Source organism: Gavia stellata, chromosome 8 (genome assembly GCF_030936135.1).
Source record: "Gavia stellata isolate bGavSte3 chromosome 8, bGavSte3.hap2, whole genome shotgun sequence".
Taxonomy (NCBI): Eukaryota; Metazoa; Chordata; class Aves; order Gaviiformes; family Gaviidae; genus Gavia; species Gavia stellata.
This window is the reverse complement of record NC_082601.1, coordinates 13,652,589-13,679,880: the sequence shown is the minus strand read 5'-3', so window position 1 is coordinate 13,679,880 and position 27,292 is coordinate 13,652,589. Positions and strand designations below refer to the sequence as shown.

Sequence of the window (27,292 nt, the reverse complement as noted above, 5' to 3'; positions counted from 1 at the left end):
AAAGAAGGACCAGATCAATAGCTGATAGCTCACCACAGGAAGATAATGGAAATCTGCGGAGGGTTTGTATCCTTGTAGTGTATGAGGAACTGCTTAGAAATACATTAGGAAAGCGGAAGGACCTGGAGGTGAATGTAGCAGCCTGAAGAGTGACCATGGCTTAATTTGACTTCATTAAACCTCCTGCTGTTGCATAGGACTTATGCTCTGAGCCTGTGTCTGCAATCACTCGAAACACATGGGGCTGGCTGTGCTCCTGGTGAAGCCAGCAAGGCTCTGGTGGCCTGTAGGTGCAGTAAGAGCAATATACACCATTGCCTGCTGTTTGGGCGTGTGCCGTGCTGCTGCCCTGCATGTTCAGCACTGCTCTATAGCTCCTGGATGGCTACACGCTGGACAACACCAGAGGTGGTTTTTGTGTGTGCATGGGAAAAACATTTCCATGTTCAGGGTTGCTGTTTGCACGAGTGAAGCATGCAGAGTGTTTGCAGGTGTGTGATGCAGGACTTGACTGTTGTGTGATGGGCACAACCTCATGCAAGATCCCAGGAGGAAGGAGACAGGCTGGGGATAGAAGAGGAGGGTTAAAGCAAATGCCTGATTTGGTATTCGATCATAGCCAGAAGATGTGCTCCAGTTAAGCTGCTGAGACAGGAGAGGTTATTTCTGGGAGAAAGGCATGTTGAGCAGAGGGAAGTTAACATGTGCTGTGGGGGTGGCATCTGGAAAAGGCTGAGCACCCCCTGGTCCCACTGATATCAGGTGGATCAGAAGCTACTCAGCTCCTAGGAAGAGTGGACCTCTTTGGGGTAGTTAGCATAAGGAGGAAGAGTGGACCTCTTTGGGGTAGTTAGCATAAGGAGGAAGAGGTGCAGATGACTTCTACCTCCTATGTGAGTATAGCCTTTCTTCCTGCTAAACTCAGGGGATTTGCCACCAGTGCCGGTGGAGAGCAGACTGCCTTGGGCACAGGATAGTCAGGAGAAAATCAATTGTGCTACAATGTGTCATGATCCCTGAAGACCCAAAGGCTGTATGTTTAGAGCAACCTTTAAACAAAAGCAAAAAAGGTCTCTAATTTTGTGCCTGTCCCTCTGGGACCTGATGCAGGGAAAATCCAGATGACTGCACTTCCCGCTGGAGCTGGTGAGAGCTACTTGCACTCACCATGTTAGCAGATTGATCCCCATGGTCACTGTGGGGGGAGGCTGAAAAGAATGGATGGCACTGCAAGCTCGTTATGAAAATGCAGGGAACCAGAGTTAATGAATCTTGGATGAGCCCCTGATCTGCCTGACCCTTGGTATGGCAATGGAGGGAATTGGCTGGGGCAGATCTGATTAACAACTTGGTGGAAATGACAGTCCCTAGAATGCAGAAGGTCGTGTCATATCTGTCTGTGCTTGCATCTGGGAGAGGTCACTGTCAGACAGCTGAGATCTCTCTGGATTAGATCTGCAGGCTTTTTTTTATCAGAACAGAGGTATTTTGGGGATTTACATGATCTCTATCCTTGGCAGCTTGCCCTGATGAAACACTGATTACACATTGCAATCTAACTTAAGCTATAGTCAAAAAATCCGCTGTGTGCTGGGATATGGTGAGAATACCCTCTCTGTGATGGCAAAGATTTGAAATTGTGCAGTGCGTTATGTCTCCTGACATAGAGAAGCTTGCAAAGAATAAAACAATCAGGCTGTTTACTGTGGGTGCATGGAAAAAATTGGAAAAGCTGTAATTAATGCCTTCCCTGAGATTCTCCTAGTCCTGTAGCTGGATTAATGAATGAAACCATTTGCCCCAGATGTAGAGGAGATTAGTGCTGCTTGACTCTTGTTTCATGGCCAGTAGAGTTAAGGCTGGCAAACTTGAAATATGTGCTCAAGGTGCCTGACAAGTAGCGTAGTCAAAACTGAACCTTAGGGTCCTGCTGCTACATCCTGTAGCCGTGCCGCCTCCTTCACTAACTGATAGACCGCCAGCCCCTGCCCAGTGCCGGGCATCCCTGTGAGCTGGCTGCAAGGGATAGAGTAGTTACAGGATTCCTGCTTTCTCATTACCAGCTGCCTCTCACTGAAGGAGAGGCTAGCAGTGAGTAAAAGCAGCTTTTTACTTCAGAGTTGTGTGGGAGAGGGTGTGGGACTCACCACTGGAAAGGAGCTACTGGCCAGCTGAGGAGTCAGTGTAGAAAGGGAAATTCCCAAGGCAGTAACTGTCCCAGAGGCTGGAAGTAAGAATGGAGAGAAGGACAATGCACCCAAGGGATGACTGAGACACTGGATGCGACTGTCTTTCAGCATTCCTCCAGACCCAAGGCTGGTGCAAGCTGCAATGTCTTCAGTAGCTGAGCTATCCCTTAGAGCCTGTGGCAGAATAAATCAGTAGCTGGTTTTTCTTTGCTATAATAATACTACAGGCAGGACAGCCTAATGGATAGACTGCTGGGCTGGCATGCAAGAGGTTTCAGTGGAGTCTGCCTTCATCAGGATGTTTTTTCCCTCTTTTGCTCATATCTGAAATGGAGATACCGATACCTGCTCAGTGAAATGCCCCGAGACCTGCTGCTGAAAGGCACTGTGTAAGATCCTGCTTCTGATACCACCAGGGAGAAAATGTTCTTGGGGCACCAAACGGTCATCAAGTGCTTTTCCAAAGTCCTGCCACACCACATCCATCTTTCTTCCAGCAGTGGGGACCTCCCACCTTCTCACTCCATGAAGAGGATGACCTAGCCTCAGCCCCAGGCAAGTGGACAGGGTAAACCTTCAGATTTTTCTGTTTCCAGGCTCTCTCTGTTATTCAGAGGTTTTGAACAGAGAGCCTGAGTTATGCCTGAGCCAGACAGCTGTGGCGTTGGGAGTCTGAGGGACTAGTGCACCTTGTTTGTTAGGGGCATAAAAAAGACATTCAGAATTGATTGCTTACACCTTCTGAGTCAAACAGCACTGACTAGTGCATCAGAAACTGAGCTCATGTTCCCTTGTACATCTGTCTTAGCTCTCCTTTCCTTGATTTGTTTTTCAGAGCACTCTTTCTGTTGCTGATGACATACCTATTTGAACAGTAAAACTAGCTATTGTTTTAACTAGGGACTATCTTTAAGAAGTGGGTAGCATTCCTAAAATGCTTGAAATCACTATAAAGGGGAAACAAAGGTCAAGCAGGAAGGGCAGAACATAGAAACATCCTAGGGACTGGACATGTTCCCATGGGTTCAGATTGCCTGGGGCACCTGAATGTCCATTTCTCTATGTCTTGAACTTACTGAAACCAGTCAGGGCATGGTACTTTATCCCATAGCATCAAGTACAACCTAGAACTGGAGAGGAAAATAGCTGGAAAGGAATTCAAAAGGTCACTTAGCCTGTCTCCTTACTGACAGCCTGACTAGTTAAACTATTCCTGATTTTTCTATGCAATATATAGGTTCCTTGGTATTCACTTAGTGTTAATCAGTAGTCTTTTCCAAAAGACCACAAGTCTTATTCTGGAGCCGACTTCCAATTTTTTGCAGTGGTTTTGAGATACTCCCATCTTGAGAGCCTAGAAGGTAATTTAAATTTGTGATTGTAGTTTGTTTGTGCTGGGTTTTCTTCATTTCCTGCCTCAGCTGATCAGCATTATCTTTCCCTGTGTTTTGCTTGGACATTCCCTCCAAGGAAAAGAAAAATCCTAATTCTCCCGTGCTATGACAGTCTCTTAAAAAGTTCTTCAGAAAGAAAAGCTCTTTCCTGCTGTGTTTTTTTCCCGCCTAATCTTCTAACAGAAGTCACAAGCATTACCAAGTAAAACTATTTATTCTTCCCAACAACTATTCTCCCTCCAGCTTTTCTTCTCCATTGCATTGTCTAGCCTGTAGTGCTCATACTTTTCTGCTTGTTTTTCACAGTGCTTGCCCAGAGTCTCATACTGCTAGCTTTGCCATGCTGTGCTTTGTACTTATCTATGGTACATCATCTTATAATATGACTAACGCTCCCTGGATCCTGGCTATACATACTACATTCTGGATTTAAATCCTTCTTACCATCTATCTTTACTTTAATATATCTTGTGTGAATAGCCTGCTCTTTTGTAGCCATAATTAAAGTTTTGCTTCAATCCTCCTTTCACAAGCCACTTACAATTTACCATCGTCTTTTTATGAGTTGTTTGTGCTGTTCTTATTCCTTTCACTTCAGCTTGTGCCTCCCTTATTGCTCTGTCAAATGACTCAACACCTGTAGGAATTTATTCCTCATTTCATTTTGGAGTTTGAGCTGTGATCAGTTTAGGCTGCTCGCTATTACACATATAAGTAGCTATTCCTGCATGTTTCTCTTCACTGTAAAGTTTGGGTGTCTCTTAGTGTTTCCCTAGTGCATCTTTCTAGTCCTCCTGCCCCATTCGCTTGGGTCAACCTTTGTTCAGCTAATAGCAGAGTTCGTTAGGAACTACGTATCTGTTTGTTGCCTTGAATATATTTTGTCTATTGAGATGATGAGAGATATGGGGCCATGAAGCACGTGGGACTGGGATTTCAATGCAGTGAAGAGGGGAAAGATGCAGGTAACTTCAGGGCCGTGACATTTGGTGATGGAACCCTGTTTTGCTCTACTGCTGAACGTACAGAATTTCACTGTGAGCCATTTCTGTATCTGCAGAAAATATCTGGAGCTTTCACCTGCGGAGGAGATGCCTTAGAGCCTCTCTGAAAACAAGTCACAGCAGTTTAGAGGAGGTTATGGGGGAAAGCAGAAAGAAAGAAACAGCAGAAGTGTGGTTGCAAAAATGTTGATCCTCCTTCAGGCAGCCCATGGCTTTAAACTGATAAAGGGTCTGGGAGGATGGCATGTCAATGTTATGTCTGCATTCCTGTGTGACACGTGAAAAACCAGGAACTGAAGCCAGTCTGTCAAAAGGTGATGAAACCCTGTGTCCTCACAACCTTAACTATTAGAAGATGTATATATTTAAGGCCAGTTCTGTGGCTGGTGTACAGCATCAAAAGTGTGGATTTATGGCCAGCTGAAGATCCTGTCTAGTCACAGGTCCAGTCCTTGTTCTCATCCAGAAGTAGTAATTTTATTGAAAGATAGTGTAGCTGCAGCACGAAGTGATTGATCGTGAACACCCATGAAAGATGCCATGCAGCCTTAGAGGCTATATTCAAGGAGAAAGGCAGATTCCCTATGACATTTGGGAGCTGAGTGGAGATGACTTCAGTTTGACTTAAAGATCAAAAGTAAATGAAAGTTTAACTATTTTATTGGTGACCAAAGGACTGCTGTTGTGAAGTGAAACATTAACAACAGGGTGAGAGTGAGCCAGGATTACTGAACGAGGTTCATCTTCAGGCGCAACAGAGCTGGGGTCGTCCAATGCACAGGAAGCAGCAGGCATGGCAGAGGGGGACGACATGCTGCAGGCTGCAAAAGAAGCCCAAGTTGGTGAGAGAATTTTTAAAAGATTTCTTCTTGCTAATCATAGAAGCAACTGAAGGCAAAAAGGCACCAGGAGAGACGAGAAGTTTCTCTGATTGTTACAGGTTGACTAGTGACCAGATGACAGGCTCTAAATACAGATTAGGTGCTTGATCTTGTTAGTGGTATTAATCTAAATACCTTTACAATTTTGAGTCTATAAGGGCTGGTGAATAGAGCAGAGATGCAGGTCTGAAGACTTCTGGCATATTTTTCTGGTTGTTCAAGTGATTCGATACATCATTTTCTTAAATTACTTTGAAGTTTGAGAGAAGTCTGGAGGCAATGGAAACCAGTCTTGATCCGCTTAAATCAGTTAAGCCATGCTCTTTCCTGTAATCAAAGAATCATAGAAAATAAGCTAGAAGAGACCTGGAGAGTCTATCTTGTCCATCCGGGGCCAGGTCATGAAGTCCAAAGTGTTGCTGGCACACATTCATCTAGCTTCTTAAAACCTTATCTTGGAAAGAGAGAAAGAGGAGAGAAACAGATATGGTAAAAGGGCTATGAAAGTATGGCCAGTGTATATGAATTCAAAACAAGACTCATTATTTAGACACCGGTGTGGCTGAGCTGCAAATCAAGAAGGGATTGTACTACAAGATGAATGCAGATAAAAATGAAGAGATCAGTTGAGTATAAACAGATTAATATGCACAGTACTGCAGCAGGAAGCAGTGAGAATCTGAGGACTGTAAATGCAAAGGGAAAATGCCGATTGTCTTCCTGTGGATTTGGGAACTAGAAAAAATTAAATTATGAACTGAAAGTCATAGAAAAATGTATTCGTGGGAACTTCTGGCTATGAAAGGCATCTGGTAGCTGAATATTACATACTGCAGATTCCCCACTTGCATAAAGGATAACTCAGAAAAGAGGAAATTTTACAAAAAGCAGTTCTTGCTTTCATGCTTACCAGTTGAAGCTGTTTAGCACATGATTTTCATAGAAATTCAGGAGGGCACCTCATCCATCTGCCTGCTCTGGGGCAGGACCCAATATTCAGCCAGTCCCTAATATGTTCTTATGTAACAGCACCTCTGTTACAGTGCTCACCTGTCCTTGTAGAAAGGGAATTTGGCCAAAAGCAGCCCTGAATCTTCTTTACTGAAAATAAAGTCAGTTATTTTTCTCATCTTATCCTCGATGAAAATGGAGAATAGTTGGTGTCTCTGGTGCTTTTCCTCTCAATGGGTAGGGGTAGCATTTGGTAGTCGTCTTCCCTGAATTTCACCTTTTTCATTCCAGAGCTGCAAAGCGGTTTGTCCCATTTAGCAACATCATTTTGAGTTCATACCCTGTTCTCCCCCAGGCTTGCTCCATCCTGGTTTTGGACACAAAAGTGAGCAGCACACTGGCTGTGCTGATGTTCTCTTTGCTCATGGAAAAGCTGAGGACCTGTGTGTTTCATGCCCTCCTAATCTGATGGAAAATCATTGACAGCTACTCTGAGAGGGATTTCCCAGTTGCCCACTACATGGGTATTTCATCTGGACCCTCTTTTCCTTTTGAGACATTAGAGACACTAGAGTTAGGATATATCATGTCCACAGCTGCTCTAGCTGTTACACCACTTACCCTGTCACCAAAGATTAAAACAGTCTGGTTTGAGTGTGTTTTTTTCAATCCAAAATGGCTGTTTTGTAATCCTTGTTCTCCTTTTAGTGCTTAGAAGGGATTATCCGACCAAGTATCTCTCTGGCTATGGAGGAACATGCCTGGGTTGTCCTAACTTGCCTTTTTAAAAGCAGTGGTGATGCTTGTCCTGCTTCTGCCCTTCACAAGGGAAGTGGTTCAAAAACTACATTCAGCACTTGAAGGTGAATGTCATCAGGCTGTAATGATTTGAGCACATTTGTGGTATCCAAATATTCTTTAAGTGGTTTTTGTCTCATTTCGCCCATATTCCTACTGGTTCATTTTAATGGTATCTTGTCGGAATTTAGTTTTTTTAGTGAAGACAAACAAAAAGAACACAACTTTTCTGGCTTCTCTGGATGAGCTTTTGTTTGCTCGTTTTCTAGTTTAAATAACAAACTTTCATTTTCCTTCCCCTTTCTCCAATATTGACAGCATTTCTAATACATTTTCTTATTGCCTTTTGTGTCCCCCTGCTAGCTGTAATTCATTTTGTGCCTTAGCTTTGCAGCCTCTATCGCTCTATGCTTGATCTGTTTGTTTATACTTGTCTTCAGAAATGCCACCTTATTTCCATTTGTGGTACAATCCCTTCCTGATTTTCAGCCCAGCTGCACAGGTCTCCTTCTATTGAGTCTTATTCTGAATTCTTTTGTATCTGAGGTACTTGCAGATTTATTCCCTTTAACTTGTTCTTGCTGTTTGCCATGAGTTACCATTTATTACCAGACATTTGAATTCCTTTTCTCCCTTTCTGTCTCAGAAAACCTTCTGGCAGATAATGGCCTAAACATCTCTGCAGTGTATTTGACAAGTAGGATGTTAATCCCACCGATACATTTTTTCATGCTAGTATTAAAAAAAAAAATAAAAAGATCACAGCTTACGTAACACATGGGGTTCTGTACACACACAGGAGTTATAGCTGCAGGATGCTGACAATATTAAGGCATCACATTGCAGCAGCATGGGAGCCCTGCACAAGAAGTGGTGACACCTTTTCTGTCTTCCTTTTGTATTATTCCTTTAATAACTTTGCTGCTGCATTTGCTCTGCTCACCTATACATGGCAGAATACGGCAGGTTTCTATTGGGAGTTGTCTAGAGATACTTGGGGCAGTAAAAGATACCACCAGAAGGCTCAGAAATGTTGCTGTTGCCTCTAGCACAGGGTCAGACTTGTAGGACACAAGAGTACGTGCTAACCTGGTGTGCAGGAGACAGGCCCAATGTACCCAAGTCCTGTTCCTTGCACTGCCCTCAGTGCTGGGTACGCTTCCGAGTCACTCTTGGCCATGAAATGGGCTTAACAAACCCTAGCTCCCTGGAGGCTGTTCATGGCACCTGAGAAGTGACCCAGGTGAAAAGCAAGGTCGTGCGGGTGTGCAAATCACGGGGAGGGCTGAAGATGAGGAGCTGGTCTCTGGCATTACAGGGGAGGTACCAAACTGTTGGTTTGGACTGCTGTAGAAGAAAAAGGGAATAAGAAATGGGTAGACCTTCTTGGCCTCATCTGAAGTTTGGGCGTCATGTTCAGCTGCCCGGTTGGCAGGAATGAAACAGGATCCCTGGGGATCTTCAGAGGAAGCAATGCCACAGCATGTGTGGGAATGTGGAGAGTAATTATGCTTCCTCTGTGCACTCTGTCACATCTGAGTCCCTTATCTAGAGTGTTCTCTACATTTTGTTAGCAATAACTGAAGCCAGTTCAAAGATCTGTGGTGTAAGCAAAGGCCTCTTCCCTGGTTTGTCAACTGCAAACCAGTTCCTGTGGTACCCAATCACTAGCAGCAGCTCAGTACTGGAGCTCGGGATGAGTTTATGGAGACTCCTTGTACCAACTGCACTTTCTGGGTGTGGTCTGTACATTTGCTGATAAGAGACGGGAGAAATATTTGGGAAAATTCTTTGAACATTTGCCTTTTAAAAAAGGCAGATGCCTTTTAAAAAAGACAAATGTAAGGAGAAAAAAAAAAAAAGCCTGCACTGAGAATGCTGCAGAGCCATAGCCACTGAGGATGGTTTATGGGACGGTTGTGAATTTTGCTCTGTAGTTGCAACTAGCACTGATAAAGAACTCCTATATTCCTGCGGGAAAGGCAGGTGAGGAGGGACAACAGGGTACCTGCAGGGAGCTGAGCCCATATAGCTGCACGGGGAATCCAGGGGCTCCCATCACAGCATAGGATGCATTTGTCACGTAGGGAGCCCTAAGGTGGCCTTTTGGATAAAAAGAAGTAGAGACAGGGTTTGGGGCTGCTCCTGAGTGCTGGCTGTGCCCTCTGGATTAAAGTGTCCCATGGGAAAAAGCAAGGTCATTCCAGGGAATTGGTGCAGGAATGAACCCTGGGTCACTTCACTCCTAGGATAGCAAAGAAATGATTTAACACAGTGCAGGTGTCCGTGACATCCAGTGTCCAAGGGTTTGGCGTGATGAGCATTTTAGTAGTGATGACTTGGGATGGATGTGTGGCTTTTCAGTGGAATGAGATTCCTGCAGAATAAACCTGTCATTACCACATTGGCAGGGAGATGCATGCTCTGCTCCTAAATCTGCAGGCTGTAGGAGTATCTAGGACCTGGGATTTTTATTCATCTCACATCTGTTCAGCATACAGTGCTGTGCTGGGCTGGTGCACGTACGATAGCTGGGGGCATGCCAAGCAAATAGGAGGTCTGTGCCACAAAGTGCTGACAGCCCCAACCTGTGAATGATTTAGGCTATGTTCCCTGACTCTTCTTGAACTCTGGAGTTGTCTTTCCTGGTAGCATCTCCCTCCCCTTTCTGCCCTGGCTGCACAAATGTGCTCAATTAGGGTTAACTCAAACTGAATCAAACTTTATGCCTGAGGTTGGAAATCTTCCCAGTCAACTCACCACAGCCACATAGCATGGTGGGAGACAAGGCGAGAGGGGAGATGAACGCTTTTCAGAGAAACGAATCCAAGGAAACTTTGTTCACTTTCATTTCTGCAGGAGATGATTCCCCCAAAGGAGATTTCCCTGTTCAGAAAAAATCCCCGGTGAGTGTTACAGCTGGTTTCCTTTTCTTTGCTTTCTGCTCAGCTTGCTCTAAACATTGCAAGATCTCTCTGTTCTTTCCTCTGTTGTGCTCTGGCTAGAAACAAACACCCTTTCTTGCAGAGGGTTGAAATAAGTATTAACAACTCAAGGCAAAAATCCCTCCACTAACCTGATTAAGTTAAAAAAGGGCAGCTTAAAGGGAAAAATGTCCAAATCTTTGGGGAAAAAGAGTAAAGGTTTTGATTGCTGCCTCTTTCTGAATGCTACTTTCCTTGTGGGAAAAGACTTACTTTTTCTGAAGTGGAGGGGGATGCTGTGTGGGGGAGGGAGGGAGCTGACCTGTGCATTTGCTTAGTATGATGAGGCCCACCAGAGAAGGGTCCCCATATGCTGCAAAGCAGAAGGAAGGACAGTGATTGAGCACAGGCCGCTGATGTGTGTTACAGAGCTCAACTGTAGTGACAGAGCCTCAGGTTTACACCTTTGGACCTAATTTAGAGCCAGATTCAGCTGAATATTTGCTTGCATTGCAGCTTTGAAGTTTGTGCAGTTTTCAGCTAATTCTTGTTGAGTGCTTGACCCCTAAAAACTGTATGCTATATTGACTGGGGAGAACAGGGCTTATATTGCACCTGCTTTGACTTGCAGGACAGTATGGTAAATACTTGCTTTTAAAGCCTGAAGTCAGTTGTGTCATTAGCAAGCCAATTATTTAACTAGCAATTTTAAGTACTGTGCAGACATTAATTATTGGATAACCAGAGCTCCTGTGACATATTAATCTTAGTCCCATTTTGCAGCTAGTCAGCAAGAAGGAGAGGTGAAAACAAACATCTCCTGTAGCTGGCACTTTAAAAGACTTTTCTTTTTTCCAAAGACACAGACTCTCCACTTCCACAGTATTTTCAAGAGCTCCATAATCCTGCAGATCCTAGGCTTACAGTAGTAGCTAAGCACAGCAGACAGACTGTGCGCTCATGAATCCAGTCTTAGCCTCTTTGCTTTTGCTGGGGCTCTCTGCTGAGCAAGGTCCTCCTCCACGAAAGCGAGCAAACTGCATCTTGCTCTCCACATGGATGAAAGCTGCCCACTTTTGGATGTCCAGGCAGGCCACAGGCAGGTCAGTGATTCAGTGGAGAGAATACATGAGGGTTTCTGGATGATGCCGATGCCATCTCGTGACATACCAGCCAGATGGAAATACCCCTGCTTGTAAGTTGTTGCTCTGTGTTTGTAAGCACTTTCTCAGGGTCCTGGCTCAGGTGCTTGGGGAGGTTTAGCTGGGAAGTCAGTGTCTCTGGCTCTCCTGGTCCCTGCTCATCTGTAAGAGGAGCTCGTCCCGGAGCCGGAGTGGCTGAAATGGGTCACTGCCAGCTTTTCTGCCACTGCAGGTTGCAGCATGGCACGTGATACTTTAAATCTCTGCAACTAAATCCAGCAGAGCTTGTGCTTCAGGTGCGGAGGAGTGAGTTCAGGCAGCAGGGTTTCCTACACCTGGCCACCTGGGTTTGAACAGTCACGCTCTGCATCTCCATCAAATGTTTTTAAAATCTCATGAGTGCTGATAGCGAGGTCTGTGAAAGAGAAGAAAAATATCTCTGTTATACAATTTTACTTCCAAGTTCAGAAAATGCCTCCAAGCATCCACAGGAAACATAATTTGTCTCTCATAGTTTTTCTTCTTTATTATGAAAAAATTGGTGGAGAAAGGTATTCTGTGTGTGCATATGTCTATATGTTTGTGCATTTACAGCTTATATATGCTGCTGTTTTTAGGCTCATCTAAAAGCAGGAGACCCCAGTGTGGTTTCCAAGGGATCCCACTCTGCCTTACAAGCCATATGCTGAGCACGAGGGGTTCAGAGTAAATAATAAATGAAATCGATAATTACATATTTACTCTAGTAAAGCAAAGAGGCCAAGGGTTTCTTAATAAAAAGGCAATCCATAAATAGCGAAGGAAAAATATATGTAAAAAAGGACAATAATATTTGTCTTTAGAGATGCTGGGTTAAGTATTGGAAAGCATTTTTTGTTTTGGTTTGGTTTTTTCAGACAGCCTCTCTCTTGTTGCTCTTGTATAATGTTGAGCAAGACAGCATCATTAAGCTAGGCTCTTCTAAACTTGATGCCATTGCTTTGGGAATCAAAATAAGCTCAGGTCTCTTGGTGGCAAAATAAACTCGAATAAACACATCTATTTTTGTATCTGTATTTGCATTTGGGACTCTGGCAAGAAATACAGGAATTCGTTATTTCCGACATGAGGCACAGAAATGCATGTGAAGAGCTCATCTCACTTTCCTGGCCCATAGCATGGCTGTTTAAAACCATAAATACAAATGCAGTTGTTAATATCACGCTCCCCCCATCCCTCACCGAGTGCATGGCCAGCCCCTCTCTCCCACTAATTGGCAGAGGCTGGGCAGTGCTGTGAAAACCTGCTTTCCCTGTTGCGAGGCAGTGTAGCTAAGCAGCTGGAAGCTGCTTAGCTTTGACCGCAGTGGGGTAGCAAGAGGGACGGGGGCCCATGCAAGGTCGTGCCAATACTCATCTGTTTAAATGCCTTGTGTTTCACTTGGAAACTGCTGATTTTAGCTGGAGTAAAGTCAGATTCAGTGAAGGAGTGGCCACGCTCGGACAGGTTTGATAGTCCCATCTCTGTTTTGTTTAGTTTTGGTTAATAAATTGAATTATCCATACTATGCCAGCATTCTTGGAATACGAAATGGATGCCATGCCTGAGGGAGTGCTGGACACGGGGCTGATGCTCTGCTTCAGTGAACGCAGTGGCACAGTTCTGTGCAACTGAGGTGCAGAGATTGAGGGCAGTTGTTGCATGGGAGGGAGCAGCTTCACACGGAAGCAGACAGCAGCTCCCTGGGGTCTACCAGCTGTTGAGGCAAGGTCTGGTACTAGGAGAGGGAGCAGTTTTGGGACAGTAGCTTTATGTGAAGTGTAGGAAAAAAGGTATCCGAAGGTGTTTTTGCATCTCAGCGGGTTTTTGTATTGCAGGGGAGAGGCAGTAGGACCCTTCCACTCGTCGCTGGAGCTACAAGTACGGTGGGCTGCTGACAGCCCACGAATCCCAGTGGAGGTTCTTACTGGGCCCATGTCAGCCAGGCTGATTCACTGGGGAGCCTTAAACAAAGCAAGATAGGTGTGGGGTCCCCTCCCTCCTTTGAGTCAAACCCACAGGCCAATCAGGCAGCAGCAGGCACCTAGCTTTTGGACTAGACTCCTCTCCACCACCCAGACACTGTGGGGATATGTTGCTGAGGTGAAGGCTTTCACAGAGCTGATACATTCTCATTTGTCTCCTGCAGAAACTCTGTGGCTCCAACTACCCCCTAAGCATTGCCTTCATTGTGGTGAACGAGTTCTGCGAGCGCTTCTCCTACTATGGCATGAGAGGTACGTGGCCTGTGTCTGCGAAGCAACTTTCCATCCTTGGGTTTCTATACACACCGGCCTGGTGTTCCAGGGCTGTGCTGTGTGTGGTCTCAGCTGTTTTTCAAAGTAAATTAGTATTTTGGGATGCAGGTATGAACAGTGTGCCCTAACACTGATGCTACACCTGGTCTAAGCAGAAGTTGGGACTAGAGAGTTCCAAATGTACCTTCCAGTCTAAATTTTTATGTGATTCTCTGTCTCAAACCTGGTTTTCCAGTGTGTGACACCTTTCAGAGTTGTGTGCAATCAGCATATTTGGGAATTGAATCATACAGGCACCTAATTTGCGAATAGAAAATGTGCATAAACAGAACTACAGGTTATGGTAACATCAGCTAGAAAATATATTTTCCAGCTAAACACAAATGTTTATGAGCAAAGAATGCCTGATACTCATATATCTCATTTTAGCTTTTCCTGTGTCAGGGATTATGAGGAATGTGTCTGAAAGCACAGATCTTTCTACAACAGTTCTCATAGCTGCTAGACAAATCAGCAGTTTTCTTGCCACAGTGATGTAGTTTCCTGCTTACCTGCAGAAATACACATTAATTATCTGATGTGATTTGCTTGTTTCCTTTTAGCTGTCCTGACGCTATATTTCTTAAGCTTCTTCCACTGGGATGAGAATCTCTCCACTGCTGTGTACCATGCCTTTTCTGCGCTCTGTTATTTCACGCCTGTCATTGGAGCCATTATGGCAGACTCATGGCTGGGGAAATACAAGTAAGTGAAGACATCTCTCTAATTCAGACGGCATACATCTACGCCATGCAGCCTGTGCCAGGGCAGTGCTGTGTGTGCTCCCAGTTTTGAGCTAGCTCAGTGCAGCAAAGACACGTTGTGAAGGTCAGCTTCACTCTGTTAGTGGATGAACAGCTGATCTGTTTGCTCATGCTGTTCTGTGCTCCTCTTTCACCCAAGGGCCAATAGGCAACAAAGTTGGAACAAATTAAATGTCACAAGCACACTTTTCCTCCATTGAGGAAGCTGAGGTGATTAACCCTCAGCTTGCCAAGACCTGCTTCTGAGAAGGATTCAAAGATGGTGAGGAAACGGTGTCATCTTCTAGATCTCACAGTTTCAGGTGAAATGTCACTCATTATACTATGCTTACTTATGCTTTCACAGTGTAGGGAATGTGTGAGCACACCCATTTTTATGCCAGAGAAACCTGGGTTCACTCAAATCATCTCCCTCAGCACATTACCAGGTAAACTCTGCCTCAATAAGTTAGGCAATCTTCCCTTACACTGATAAGTTGTGGGGCCATCATCTGCCCTAGGGTGGTGGTGAGCAGCTGGATATAAGACTTTCTTTGCTTGTCACTGTTTGTTCATTGTCTGAGGAGTCTTGGCTGTCAGAGTGATGAAGTGCAGCTGAACCCTTCTCTCTAGGACTAAGCACATCTGGCAGAAGTCTCTCAACAGGAAAAGAACAGCTGCCATATGACTTTCCAGCAGAAAGTTCTTGAGGAGTTACCAATGCCCTTTTTGCTTTGTGCTCAATTTTAGTCATTCTCTTGCCTCTTTCAATGAAAAAAATAACAGCAGGGGTTTATTAACTTCATTATTTAAGGTCACCTAGCAATGTTCATTGGTATTTGAGGATATCTATCTTGCAGCATGATGTTGTGAGAAGGCAAATCCTTATGCAGACTTTTGTGCATTAGGTAGGAGACTTTCCTTGGAGTAATCCCTATGACTTAATGGGAGGTGGCTTTTGCTGTAGTAGCTGGACCTTGGCCAATACCAAGGGCAGATTAGAGGGGCTTTTAGGAATGATCTGATGTGGCTCTAAATTAGCTGTGGCAACCAGGGTTTGGAAAAGTCAAGGATCACTTCCATGCTCAAAGCTCATAGGTCTTTTTCTAGTGCCTCTGTCCTAACAAGTCCTTCTGTTCCCTCTGTGTGTGTTATCTGCACATAAATACATAGACATCCTTTAATCCTGAAGGTGATGAAGGAATGGAATACACTCAAGAGCCTGATCCTCCTAGTCAGATTTCTTCTTCTCCCTCATGAAGACATGGGAGGCAGATAGATGAGCTCAGTCCTTCAAAGGTACTTGAGATCTAAACCAGACTTGTAATGGGGAAACCATGCTTATGATTCGGATGTGTTAGGTGGGTTGAATGTGGCCAACAGTCCTTATAGATGCCTTCCAGTCAAGGGATTCAATTAAGTGCATGCTACAATGGAAACTGAGTTGGACCTGAACAGTACTCTTCTATTTGCAGCCTTCCATGCATGATGAGACTGTAACACTTCTAGTTTATTCTGCTCAACAACCTCTGCAAAGAAAGCAAGGGCTATCCTTCCTTAATCTGAACCCACTTACCTATCTCTTTCTTCCAGTGCACTCAGTGTTGATACAAAAGAGTTATAGCTGCCTGCTATACCAGTGGTATAAACAAATTCCTTGTGTGTCTGCCAAGTAGGCTTGCCATATCAGGAAGCACAGGCACACTCTGCTTTTGGATCGTACATCACTCAGCACCTTCAGTCACTGCTGTTTGCTTTCCTCACAGGACGATCATCTACCTCTCCATTGTGTATGTGGTTGGCCATCTGATAAAGTCAGTCGGTGCAATTCCATCCCTAGGCAACCAGGCAGTTCATGTGTAAGTAGCTGTTGAAGCCGCAATGCTGTAGTAGGTTGTGATGATACTTGGTTTACCCAGGACTGTCATTTGTTTCACCTCCATCAGGCCAGCAATTTGGGGTCTGCATGGGTTGCTGTTATCAGGGAAGGGTTTGGGATATCTGAGTAAGAACAGAAGGGTGCATCTAGTGTGTGAATGCACCAGAAGGAGTTGGAAACCACCACAGAGACCCTAAGCCCTTTGAGATAGGGCCCTCTGATCACCTCTCTCTGCTGTACCATGATGCTGGAGTTTGGTCTCCTCCATCCAGCTGCCTGCACCAGGCTCATTCCTCCCTCATTTCCTCATCAGCATAGCTGCCCAGCTTAGCAAGGTTCCCCTGTGTGCATGGGAACACAAAACCAAAGATACATTTTCTGGTGTGACAGAGGAAGGGTCTGTCTCTTCCATAGGGTACAACCCTTCTTGCCCTATAGATTCTGAACTGATAGGCTTGTCAGGGTAGTTCCTCAGTTGGTGTCTCTGAAACCATGAAACTGTTTTTGCCTAGGTGGTCACAGATCTAAAAATACGCATGTGCAAGCGGGAGCACATCTCATTTACAGAACAGTTTCCTTTTGCCCCAGACCTGGCCGGTCCTGACACTCATGTTCCCTATAGACATAATCTGTCGGGCCAACAATGGTATTTTGAGGAGCACTGGCAAGTAGAAAGCACCCAAGAATGAGCCTAATTCAAACAGTTTGTCTGCACTTACCCAGGCTGGAAGGCTACAGGAAAAGGCTTTTTTTCTTTTTTTTTTCTTTTTTTTTTTCCTTTTCTGTTTCTCAGTTGATCTCAGCAATCTTTTGTTCTCATATGAGTGAAAAATAATCCCATGGATTCTTTGATCTCTAGGATGTCCATTGGGCCTCAGAACAGCAAGAAACTGACAAAAACAGTTCGGTTAATGGACTGGTACTGAATGCAGAAAAGAGGATAATTAATTTGTTTTTCACACTTAGCTGGCTCATGATCATTACCCATGTGCAAAAGACAATGATACCAGAGGAATCATGGTTGGGTGACACTAAAATGCTCTCATAAGCACTGGAAAGGTTCTGCAATGGTGATATTTTTGTTCTTGCATGAAGGATCCTGTCTATGGTTGGTCTGTTTTTGATCGCCCTTGGAACGGGAGGTATCAAGCCCTGTGTCTCTGCATTTGGTGGGGACCAGTTTGAAGAGGAACATGTAAGATTTCTTTTCTTTCCTAAAATCTGCAGTGTCTGCTTACTTTATGAGGATGTTTGTGATCAAAACCTGTTGTACTAAAATAAGAGCCAGTTTGCTAGGAAAAGGTGTAGTAAGATGTGAGGCAGGATGGTTTGCATAAGACTTGAGACAATCTGGATGCTTCAGGAAAGGAAAATGACAGCAGAACAGGACTGATATTGGGAAGGATAGGTCATAATTGCATCAGTTCATCTAAATGTTAATTGGATGTCAGAGCAGTTGGAAAAATCCTGTATCATGGAACTGTAGCCATTTCTGAATGAGCTTAACAGGGATGATTATAATGCACTGCAATAGAATACAGCAAATGAAAGAGAAAATTGTATCACCAGCCTATGCTTCCTTGGGAATTTTTCTTCAAATCACTCATAGTCTGTGTGTTAGATGTTGAGAAAGAACTGCAGGAAATTCCAGTCTTTTGAAAGTAGTGCTGGTACCAAATCTACCCAGAATGTTTTCTAGGTATTCCAGCATGGAAAGTTCTGAAGAGTTGTGAAAATATTTCTTTTTAGCTCTGTTTGTGCTCTGCATCCTGTGAATTAAGTGCTCAGCCCCTCTCCTGCACTAATCTCAAACTCCCTTTATGCAGAACAGTGGCTCAACCAGGGATAAGGTAGTGCTTAAAGAAGTGAAGCGGGTCAGGAAGTACTAATCCTCAGGCAAAATGCATAATTTTCGAATGGACCTGAAATTAAACACTTAAATTTATGTTGACCTAACACACAAATAAAAAAATTGTTTTTCTCAATTACAGTATTCAAATCAGCAACCTCTGTGCATGACATAAGTCCTCAAAGGTGTAGAAGGCCACTGCTACAAGAAGGAAAATAAATGTTTGGTCTATGATAAGTAAGTTTAAATTCAAGGAGGATTATTTAGGACTGACAGTAGGAAAGAAAAAATTCCTGAAATAGATCTAGAGAAGTACTAGAAAAGGTTAGGACCTTTGGGAGATGGAAATTTCCATCAATGGAGGCATTGAGGAAGGACATTAGACTAATGGTCTGTCAGGAAAGGCACTGGTAAAATTGGACGAGCGATGGCCCCTTGGCCTTGGACAAGGGATGGGAGCCCCGTAGGGCAGTTTGCTCTTTGTCTTTTGCAATGCCCCAGAATGTAGGCAGCATTTAATGAATGAATAATATAGACTAGAATGTTTATTTTAAAATTTTGGGAAGACTTGTGCTTTTACATGTGAACTGTGTGATGTTGAAGTGATGAAGCTTATGGTTACTAAGGAGTAACAAAACACAGGATGTTTCATGGTCACTTGTTCAAAGCAGATCCATGCAGACATGTCCATCCTGTGCTGTCAGTTGGACCCAGTGCTTTAGTGGATGTTGCAGAAGAGGGAGCAGCAATCATCTGGTGGTCACCAGCCTCCCCAGCTGGCACAAGTCTGACCAAAAGCAGGCTGGTAGTACAGCACACGTGCTCTGGGAATACTCCGCGTGCATACTAGCGTGTGGGCATCCCAGCTTGCAGTGCCAATAGTTGTCCCAAAAGGATTCTAACAGGTGTTACGGCAGTGTTTTTGGAAGTGCTACTTCTATGAATATTAATGATTAATAATGTTTATCCAGCATCTTTCAATTACCACCTAATTACAGTATGATAATATGTACCACTTATCTTCAGAGTGTTTTATAGACTTCAGCTAATGAATCTCAGCACCCCAGTCAGGCATATACATATTATTATCCCAAACTTACAACCGCAATTGAGTTGCAGAGAAAAACTTGAATTGCCTGTGATTGCGTGGGCCTGTGTCCATTCTCCAGCATTCAGACTACACCTCTCTGGCAAATTTATCAAGTACTAAGGCTCAAATATTCATCTGTGTGTTGCCTTCAAGAAAAACTAATTTAGAGAAAGAAAACTATAACAAGCCTTGTGATAAGGGCAATGTGTTCTGCTCTATTCATTCTTTTCAGAATAGAAAGTTTTGTATTTTACCATTTTGAAATGATTTGGCCTTTCAGAAGAAAAAAGGGGTTTATGCTATGTGATAGGAAATTTAAGTCATCAAAATTGGAATGAGGAGTTTTGATTTTGTAAGGAATGAAAGGTTTGGGGCCAACCAGAATATTTCTCCCCTCTGTAGTGGTGTTTGAGGGACTTAGTGTGTTTTTCATTTTCCACTCTAGGTAGGATGAAATAAGTTTTGAAAATTCCCCCCAAAATGAAGCATTTGATTCCCCCTTAGTTTTCAGGACACCAATAAGCTGAGCCCTTAAGTGCACAGGTTTAGTTGTTCCATCTGGAAACTAGGCATGTGGTAGTTCTGTATATAAAATGAATAAATAAATTGCCCCGGCTATTCGCATGTAGAGACAAATTTATATTTTGAAGTAAATGCACACCATCGGTCTGGTTTTCTTTTAAGTACTTCATGACTGTAATAGTCTTGGATCTGCCACTTTGAGAACAGTACTACTAGAAACAGTGATGGAGTCTGATTCAGCAGGACGTCAGAAAGGGAAAGCAGATTTATCTGCAGAAGATTTCCAAGTGTCTTTGTCTATGGGATTAAGAGTCCAAGCTAAAAATGCCTGAACAAAATTATATTTACAATATGTTATATGAATGTGAAGGCTGCTGTGCATATTAAAGACCAAAGCTGCTTTCAAACAGTGTGATATGGTGTTTAAGGTACTAAATAGCTTTCTCTTTGTTTCTTTATTTTCTGGTTGCCAAAGAGATCAGGATTATCATGTACGGTACCTTTTCTCAAATTAGCTAATCCAAATCATGTTGATAATTTACATCTGCTCCAAAGTTGAAGAAAATAGGGAATTATTTTTTCCAATTAGTGTAATTTGCAAGCTACTGGGTCATTATTTTTGTACTCACTTCTCCTTTTTTCTGACCATTTTTTTTTTCCCACACTGAAATCTGAAAACCTGTGAAGTAAGATGCTCCAAATTCTTTATGCATCACTACCCTCTTCTCTTACCAGCCCATTTTTTTGGTAATTGTTGCTCTAGACTTTATCATGTCGAGAGCTGCATGCTTGAGGTTTTTCTCAGCTCTCAGAAATTCTGAGTTGCTCAGATACGAAGGGTTAGAGATATATGGCATGAGAATTTGACTAGAAGAGGGCAGGACTGTGAGGACTCTACTGTACCACCCATGTAAAGACATGGCAGGGCTAGTCTGGGAGCAGGAGAGATTGCTGAGGCTTCTTGTTTCTCTAGATTTCCTTAAGATGACAAATAACCAGTTACAAAGGTAGAATGAAGAAGAAAACACATTTTTACTAGCTTAGCAGTAGAAAGGAAAGTTCCAGGTAATCAAAAACACTGGTAAGGACAGAAATGGAGTATAAGAGATAGTAAGACCCAGTGCTGTATGCTGTTAACCATGGGAACATGCCATAGAGATGACTGTTATAAGGCTTATGAACCCTTTAATCCAGGATAAATAATTTACAAGTAAAGTATGGATTAGATTGTCTGGGACATGCTAGGAAATAAAATTGTGGAAGAGCCAAAAGCTCAAGTTGATAGGGTCTCCATCTTCATCTTCTTTGTACTGGAGCAAGGCAAAAAGCCCTTAATCCAAGTGAGGGGACCTCCAGACTCCTCCTTGGTGAGTGGCAGCAGGAGGCAATGGGGCTCTCGCCCTCACCTTCCCAGTACCCGCTTCACGAGGGGACATAAAGAAAAGCCCTCCCACCTGCCCACCTTCCTTGCCCTAATCCCCTGTCACAGAATCACAGAATTATTAAGGTTGGAAAAGGACCTGTAAGATCACCAAGTCCAACCATCAACTAACACCACCATGCCTGTTAAACCATGTCCCACAATGCCACGTCCACACATTCCTTCAACAGCTCCAATGAGGGTGACTCCACCACCTCCCTGGACAGCCTGTTCCAGTGTTTCGCCACTCTCTCAGTAAAGAAATTTTTCCTAATATCCAGTCTGAACCTCCCCTGGCGCAACTTGAGGCCGTTTCCTCTTGTCCTGTCTCTAGTCACTTGGGAGAAGAGACCAACACCCACCTCCCTGCAACCCTCTTTCAGGTAATTGTAGAGAGTGATAAGGTCTCCCCTCAGCCTCCTCTTCTCCAGACTGAACAACCCCAGTTCCCTCAGCTGCTCCTCATAAGACTTGTGCTCCAGACCCCTCACCAGCTTTGTCGCCCTTCTCTGGACATGCTCCAGCACCTCAATGTCCTTCTTGTAGTGAGGGGACCAAAACTGAACACAGTATTCGATGTGTGGCCTCACCAGTGCCGAGTACAGGGGCACGATCACTTCCCTACTCCCGCTGGCCACACTGTTTCTGATACAGGCCAGGATGCTGTTGGCCGCCTTGGCCACCTGGGCACACTGCATCAAGTTCTTGATTCCTTCCAAAGTATTAATTATGCAGGAAGAAAGATGATCAACGGAATCCTTTGACTGTATGAACTATAATATGTTACAACATCAGTTTAATTCTGAACTCTTTTTCTTAGAGTTCATCCCTCCATCAGGCTCTTGAATTTGTTCCCATGGATTTAATTTACCTTATTAGTTTGAGGTTGACTGGCCTCAGCTTGGTAATCTCCTGTCTGATGGATACCTCTCATTTGCTGACACTCTGTCATCTATGCTGTCATTACCAGCTCCTCAAAATACACAGGTTTCTTTTTCTATTTCTACACAGCAGAGGAAGGAGAAGGAAAAAAAAAGAAAAGCTCAGACATGGGAAGAAATGATGAGCTTGTCAAACCATGCCAAATTGGATTGAATTAGGTGACAGAGGATCTGAATCATGCTACTTGTTCTGAATAAGTAAATGCTCTCCTCTCCTTCCAGTCTTGCAACACTCTCAAAGCAGTGACTTTTCCTCTGAAATGTCAAAAAGCCCCAAAGTACTTCTCAAGTAATATGAGCTGATTTGTGTGAGCATTTACCATCACCTGAACGCAAACTTGTTTGCTTAACATTTTATGCGCTACATGTCAATATTTACCCAGCCTTCTTAACAAGAGAATTGATAGTGTTCAATTTGCAAGCCCAATGCTGTGCGTTAGCCGTGACATTGATATTGTCTTCTCTTGTTTTAGACCTCGGAGAGAAGCAAGTTTTTTTCCATCTTCTATTTGTCCATTAATGCTGGAAGTTTGATCTCCACGTTTGTAACTCCTGTATTAAGAGGTCAGTGTTGATTTAGAATAAGACAATAAATTAGCTGCCCTCTGCCTACTCTGCTGCGCAAAGTTAGGCTCTTACGACAGCTGAATGGCAGAAATTACATTATCTGTGGAGTGTCCAGTGTATTGCATTTACGCCTTGTTAATCCTGCCATAGCAGTGTAACAGATTTATATTACTAGCAGACAAGTCACAGAAACTATATTCCTGGTTGTATTTGAAAGCCAGCCTGAACTGTTTAATTTAACAGAATTAAAATATGAAAGGTGGAAGGACCTATATGGTCATCTAATCCTCCCCATTGCCAGTGAAGGATTATTCCCCTGTCTTGCCTGCAGGTAGCCTGTGGATGGGAACTGATCTCCGCTGTCCTGTGCAGGTGCCAGGCTGAAAAACTTAGTAGGGCTGGTTTTGAAGTCCTGCCTTCTCCCTCCTGTGGTGTGCTGCTGACTTCTGGAGGGCACTGACCTGGCACCCAGGCATGTCTATGTGGGTCTGCTTGCAAGATTGCAGCCCTGAGCAACTAGCCTTGAAGACAAAGCACAGACCTATGCCCCACTTAAGACCTGCTTTACATTCTAGCCAGCTTGCACAACCCCTTTTAGTTCCTGAGTCTTGCTGTACTTACTTCATTGTATCACAGCGCCTAGAAGCCAAGGGGATTGGCGTGCTCTAAATACAGGCAGAGGCAGAGCAGCAGGCCATAGGCGATGGGGATGGGACAAGGACAAGGCAGCCTTCAAACTTAGAAATTGTTTTCATTACATCCCATGGCCTCCAGGAAGCTTTCTTTGTTCAGAGTAGTTATCTTAACAGGCCGTTCATTTCACAAGGCTGTGGGCAATTGTGCTTGTCTCATGTTTACACCATGCGTACAGGCAAAGACAAATGCTGTATCTCATGCTCTTTTCTCTCACCGGTGTCCACAGGTCAGCATTCTGTTGGGAAGGGGCTTTTGCTCAATGTAGTCAGTGGGCAGATGAAAATCCAGTCCCCTTTGAACATCAAAACCTGTGCCACTACAGCCTAGCAATAAACTAGTTGCAACATGGAAATGAGGTGGAGAGGATGGGGAAAGAATAAAATTTCCGCTAAGTGTGAAAACTTTTCTTGGAAGAGCAAGAAATGCGGTTCATAGGCATTTGGCAGAAATGTGGAATATATACTTTTAGGTGGAGAAGTCCAACTCATTTTGCATGTCAAAAGTTCAGTGTACCCATAATGTCTCACTGCCAGCTTTCTTGAATTTCAGCTAATTTGCTAAAAATAAGTAAATAAATGCTATGCACACACACAGCTATGCAGCTGACCGTGACTGCCCAGGGACAACAAACAGGAACAACTGAAGGCTTCATGGGTTGGTTTCCTGTTAACTATGTTAGCTTATTTTAGCCATTTTGTTATTACTGCATGTAAGAATGCAGTAATTTGTACCCACTGGCATACAAACACAGACCCCACTGCTGGCTTGCTGTTTGCAACTGAACTTCTAAATTCACATGGTATGAGAACTGACCTGGTCCAAGATGTGCAGGGTTGAACCATAGCTCAGATCAATCAAAGCCATGCTGTAGCAAACCTGGCTTCCTGATGGGTTATTGCAAGACATGACATTTAGAGCAGGCTGCCTCTAGTGAGATTGGGAATGTGGTGAGAAAGGAAACTGGAGTTTTAAGATTAATCCTGTGCTCCCACTTATATAGTAGGGATATTGGCTTCCACTTTGTCCACAGTAGGAATCAGATTCAGGTTTTTAGCTCAATAACTCATGCAGCTGGCACAAATAATGTGGAAACACAGTACTGGTTATTTAGATCTAGGCAAATACAGAATGGCTTCAGGTTATTTTAAATTTTGCGGCTTTTTTTCCAATTACAGTTCCTACTACTACTTTCTACCTATTTGTCTGCCCCTTCCCTTCTATCATTCTCATCAATATCACATTATCCGCTGCTTTTGCTGGCAGACACTAACCCTGCTTCCAAATTGTCTTCATCAAGGGAGGACAACTGTTTCAAGGAGATTCAATTCACAGTGTCAAGCACCAGTGAAGAAGATTTAAAGCCAGGGGAAGTTACTGATTTAGGGGAAGCAAATCAAAGGCCCCAGTAACATAAGTCTGACTGTAATGAGGTGCTTTTATTTTTGACTTCTTTTTCAGGGGATGTGAAATGTTTTGGAGAGGATTGTTATGCACTGGCTTTTGGTGTCCCAGCAGCACTGATGGTGTTGGCGCTTGGTGAGTGGAAACAATAATGCTTGTAATAGGAGTTACCATTTCTGAGTCCATGGATAGATGATAAAATGCACGAATTCGCTAGCTCTGGATGGATACTGTGATGGGAGACTCAAGGGTTCAAGGTCGTCCAACAGTTCCACAGTTCAGAACAGCAAGGATAATCACTAGTTCACTTAGTTGTAGGCAGACCATGGTTTCTCTGCAATCCTTTATCATGACATTGATGAGAGGGTGGTCTGGTGGATGTTTCACAATACGGTTGCCTTGCTCTATAAAGCAAAGGGAGGCAACTAAATTGATGGCTTGCAGCTTTGCCTATGAGCAGGCTTGGCCTTTGAACTGCAATCTGAGCAGTCCTGAGAATTCCTCAGTTTATAGAAGAGAAGCTTAGCATGCAACTTCTAACCTTTCCACAGGCTCTTTGCAGCTTGGGGCCATCTTTTATGGCTCAGACTTTTCCTTCAGAATCTCTGCGCTGCAGAAATCACAGAAGGAGCTGAACGAGATGCTACTTTATTCTGAGCTGTCTCACTTTGCTTGGCTGAAGTAATTCCCACAATTACAGTGACAACTTATTATTATGTTGCAATAAAAAGCCCTTATTGTCTGAGTGTCAGGAGGTAGCCGCAATCACTCTGCTTCCTAAAGCTTGCATCTTAGCCCCCTTAATGTACTTGTCAAGATTTCTTCTTCAACCCTTATAAAATACTCAGCAATTTCCACATTCTTAATGTTACTCCTTGGTAGCCAATACAGAGGACACCCTATTAGCTTTAGTTTCACAGTTGCAAGCTGCTAAGGGAGCAGTCCCCTAATTACGTTATTATTTGAGAGATTTTGACACAGCATGGGGTGACTTCTCATTCAGCTTGTTAGCTTAATTGAGAGACCAAGCAATTTTGTGATTTCACCATAGCATCTGTGATTTGAAAAGTTCATCTGCTAGAGAATGTGTATGTTGCTCTCTCCCCTCAAAATTCCATGAGAGAGAAGAATCAGGACACTGGAGAAATGTCATCAGGCCACAGCTAATATTACAGCAATTATTTTCAAAAAAGTGCATGGTCACAGGCCTGGGAAGCTTCTCTTTTCCCCTGTGGCCTGTTCCTATCAGTTTAAGGCAGCACGGGCTTGTCTGTGCACCATTGTATGATGAATGTTTCTAGCAGAGTAGTAGTTGCCCAGGGGAAAATGGACGTGCAAATATTGCAGTTTTGGTGAAGGCATCAATCGAAATGTGGTTTTAGCTAGTGTCCTGCTGCCAGATTCCACGGCCTGACCGGTAAAGCAGCTCTGTGTTCTTTTGTAACATGCTAAAAGGCTCTTGGAAGTGATATATTTGACTATGTGAGCAGCATGCAGAACTGGAGAAAATACCCTTTCAGCCCTGACTGGCCCTCTCCCTGTGATGATGGAAAGCAAGGATAGATTTAGAGGCAGAATGGAAATCTTGTAGAGCAAGATTTTCTGGACTGCTTCAGTTTCTGAAAGATGGGGGAAGATTGATACTATTTAATTCCAAATGCCAAACCTAATGCAGGAACCTCAGTTTCCAAAGGAGTCAATGGCATTGCCAGAAGGTATTTCAGCAAACCTAATGAATCACCTTTTAAAGGCACCAACAGGTCCACAGGGAGATGCTAAAAATCAGGAAGTGCAACTACCCACTCTGGGTGACTTTGGACAAGTGTCTTTCAGTGCGACTCACCTAAACTGACTTCAGAGGTCTCTCTGACAGTTCTGCAAGTCAAAACTGAATGTGAAGTCGTAGTCAGAAAAGAGTCAGAATGACTCTTCGTAGTCAGAAAAGAGAAATGGTGAGTTCCCTGCAGTGTCTCCGGCCTCCTGTGCCTGCTTTTCTCCATTGTCTGGACTGACTCAGACAATTGGGTTAGTTTAAAAAGTTGAGGATGGTTTGTTATATGGGTTTCATGCTCAGCTCTTATTGTGCTTCTCCCTGCTAACGTCTTTGGAATTGCAATGTGCTCAGAGGCTCTCAAAGAGCAGGACAAATGATATGTAATCAGGTAGCCCCATCTCTGACAGGATTTTGAAGCCGCAGTCCAATATTCTTTGTGCTTTGAGGGAGAAAACCAAGACAAAACAATATCTTAAATTGTATATCCCTTTGTGGAAACCACAAACGGAGGTAATTTCTGTTAACACAAGTGTGTGATGCGGTGACCTTCACGGCAGTTTCCATTGAAATGTGTGTGAGATGCAAGTACACAGAGCCCACATTGGATCTTGATTAATCCTCACACGGTTGCAATGAGTCAGGGCTGATTTCCAACATCAGGTGCAGCAATTCAATGTGGATTTTATTTTAAGTTTAGCCTACAAAAAGTGCAGATAGAGGGAATTTTCAAAGCTTTGATTCCCAGCATAAATCAGATGTGGAGGTGCCTGTTGTGCCAGAGCAGATCATGAGAAGATGATGGTGACTTCCAA

At 43.7% G+C, this 27,292-nt stretch overlaps 1 protein-coding gene across 1 annotated transcript in view; it reads left to right on the top strand.

Moving 5' to 3' along the window:
- The first annotated feature begins 9,991 nt into the window (after positions 1 to 9,991).
- Positions 9,992 to 27,292, top strand: part of SLC15A2 (solute carrier family 15 member 2) — a 39,005-nt gene continuing 21,704 nt past the window's right edge. Inside the window, exons 1-7 of the mRNA XM_059820401.1 lie at positions 9,992 to 10,123; positions 13,451 to 13,538; positions 14,162 to 14,303; positions 16,108 to 16,200; positions 17,316 to 17,415; positions 22,516 to 22,606; positions 24,764 to 24,841. Of these exons, the coding sequence (XP_059676384.1) occupies positions 9,992 to 10,123; positions 13,451 to 13,538; positions 14,162 to 14,303; positions 16,108 to 16,200; positions 17,316 to 17,415; positions 22,516 to 22,606; positions 24,764 to 24,841 (724 nt within the window). The remainder of the gene's footprint in view (positions 10,124 to 13,450; positions 13,539 to 14,161; positions 14,304 to 16,107; positions 16,201 to 17,315; positions 17,416 to 22,515; positions 22,607 to 24,763; positions 24,842 to 27,292) is intronic.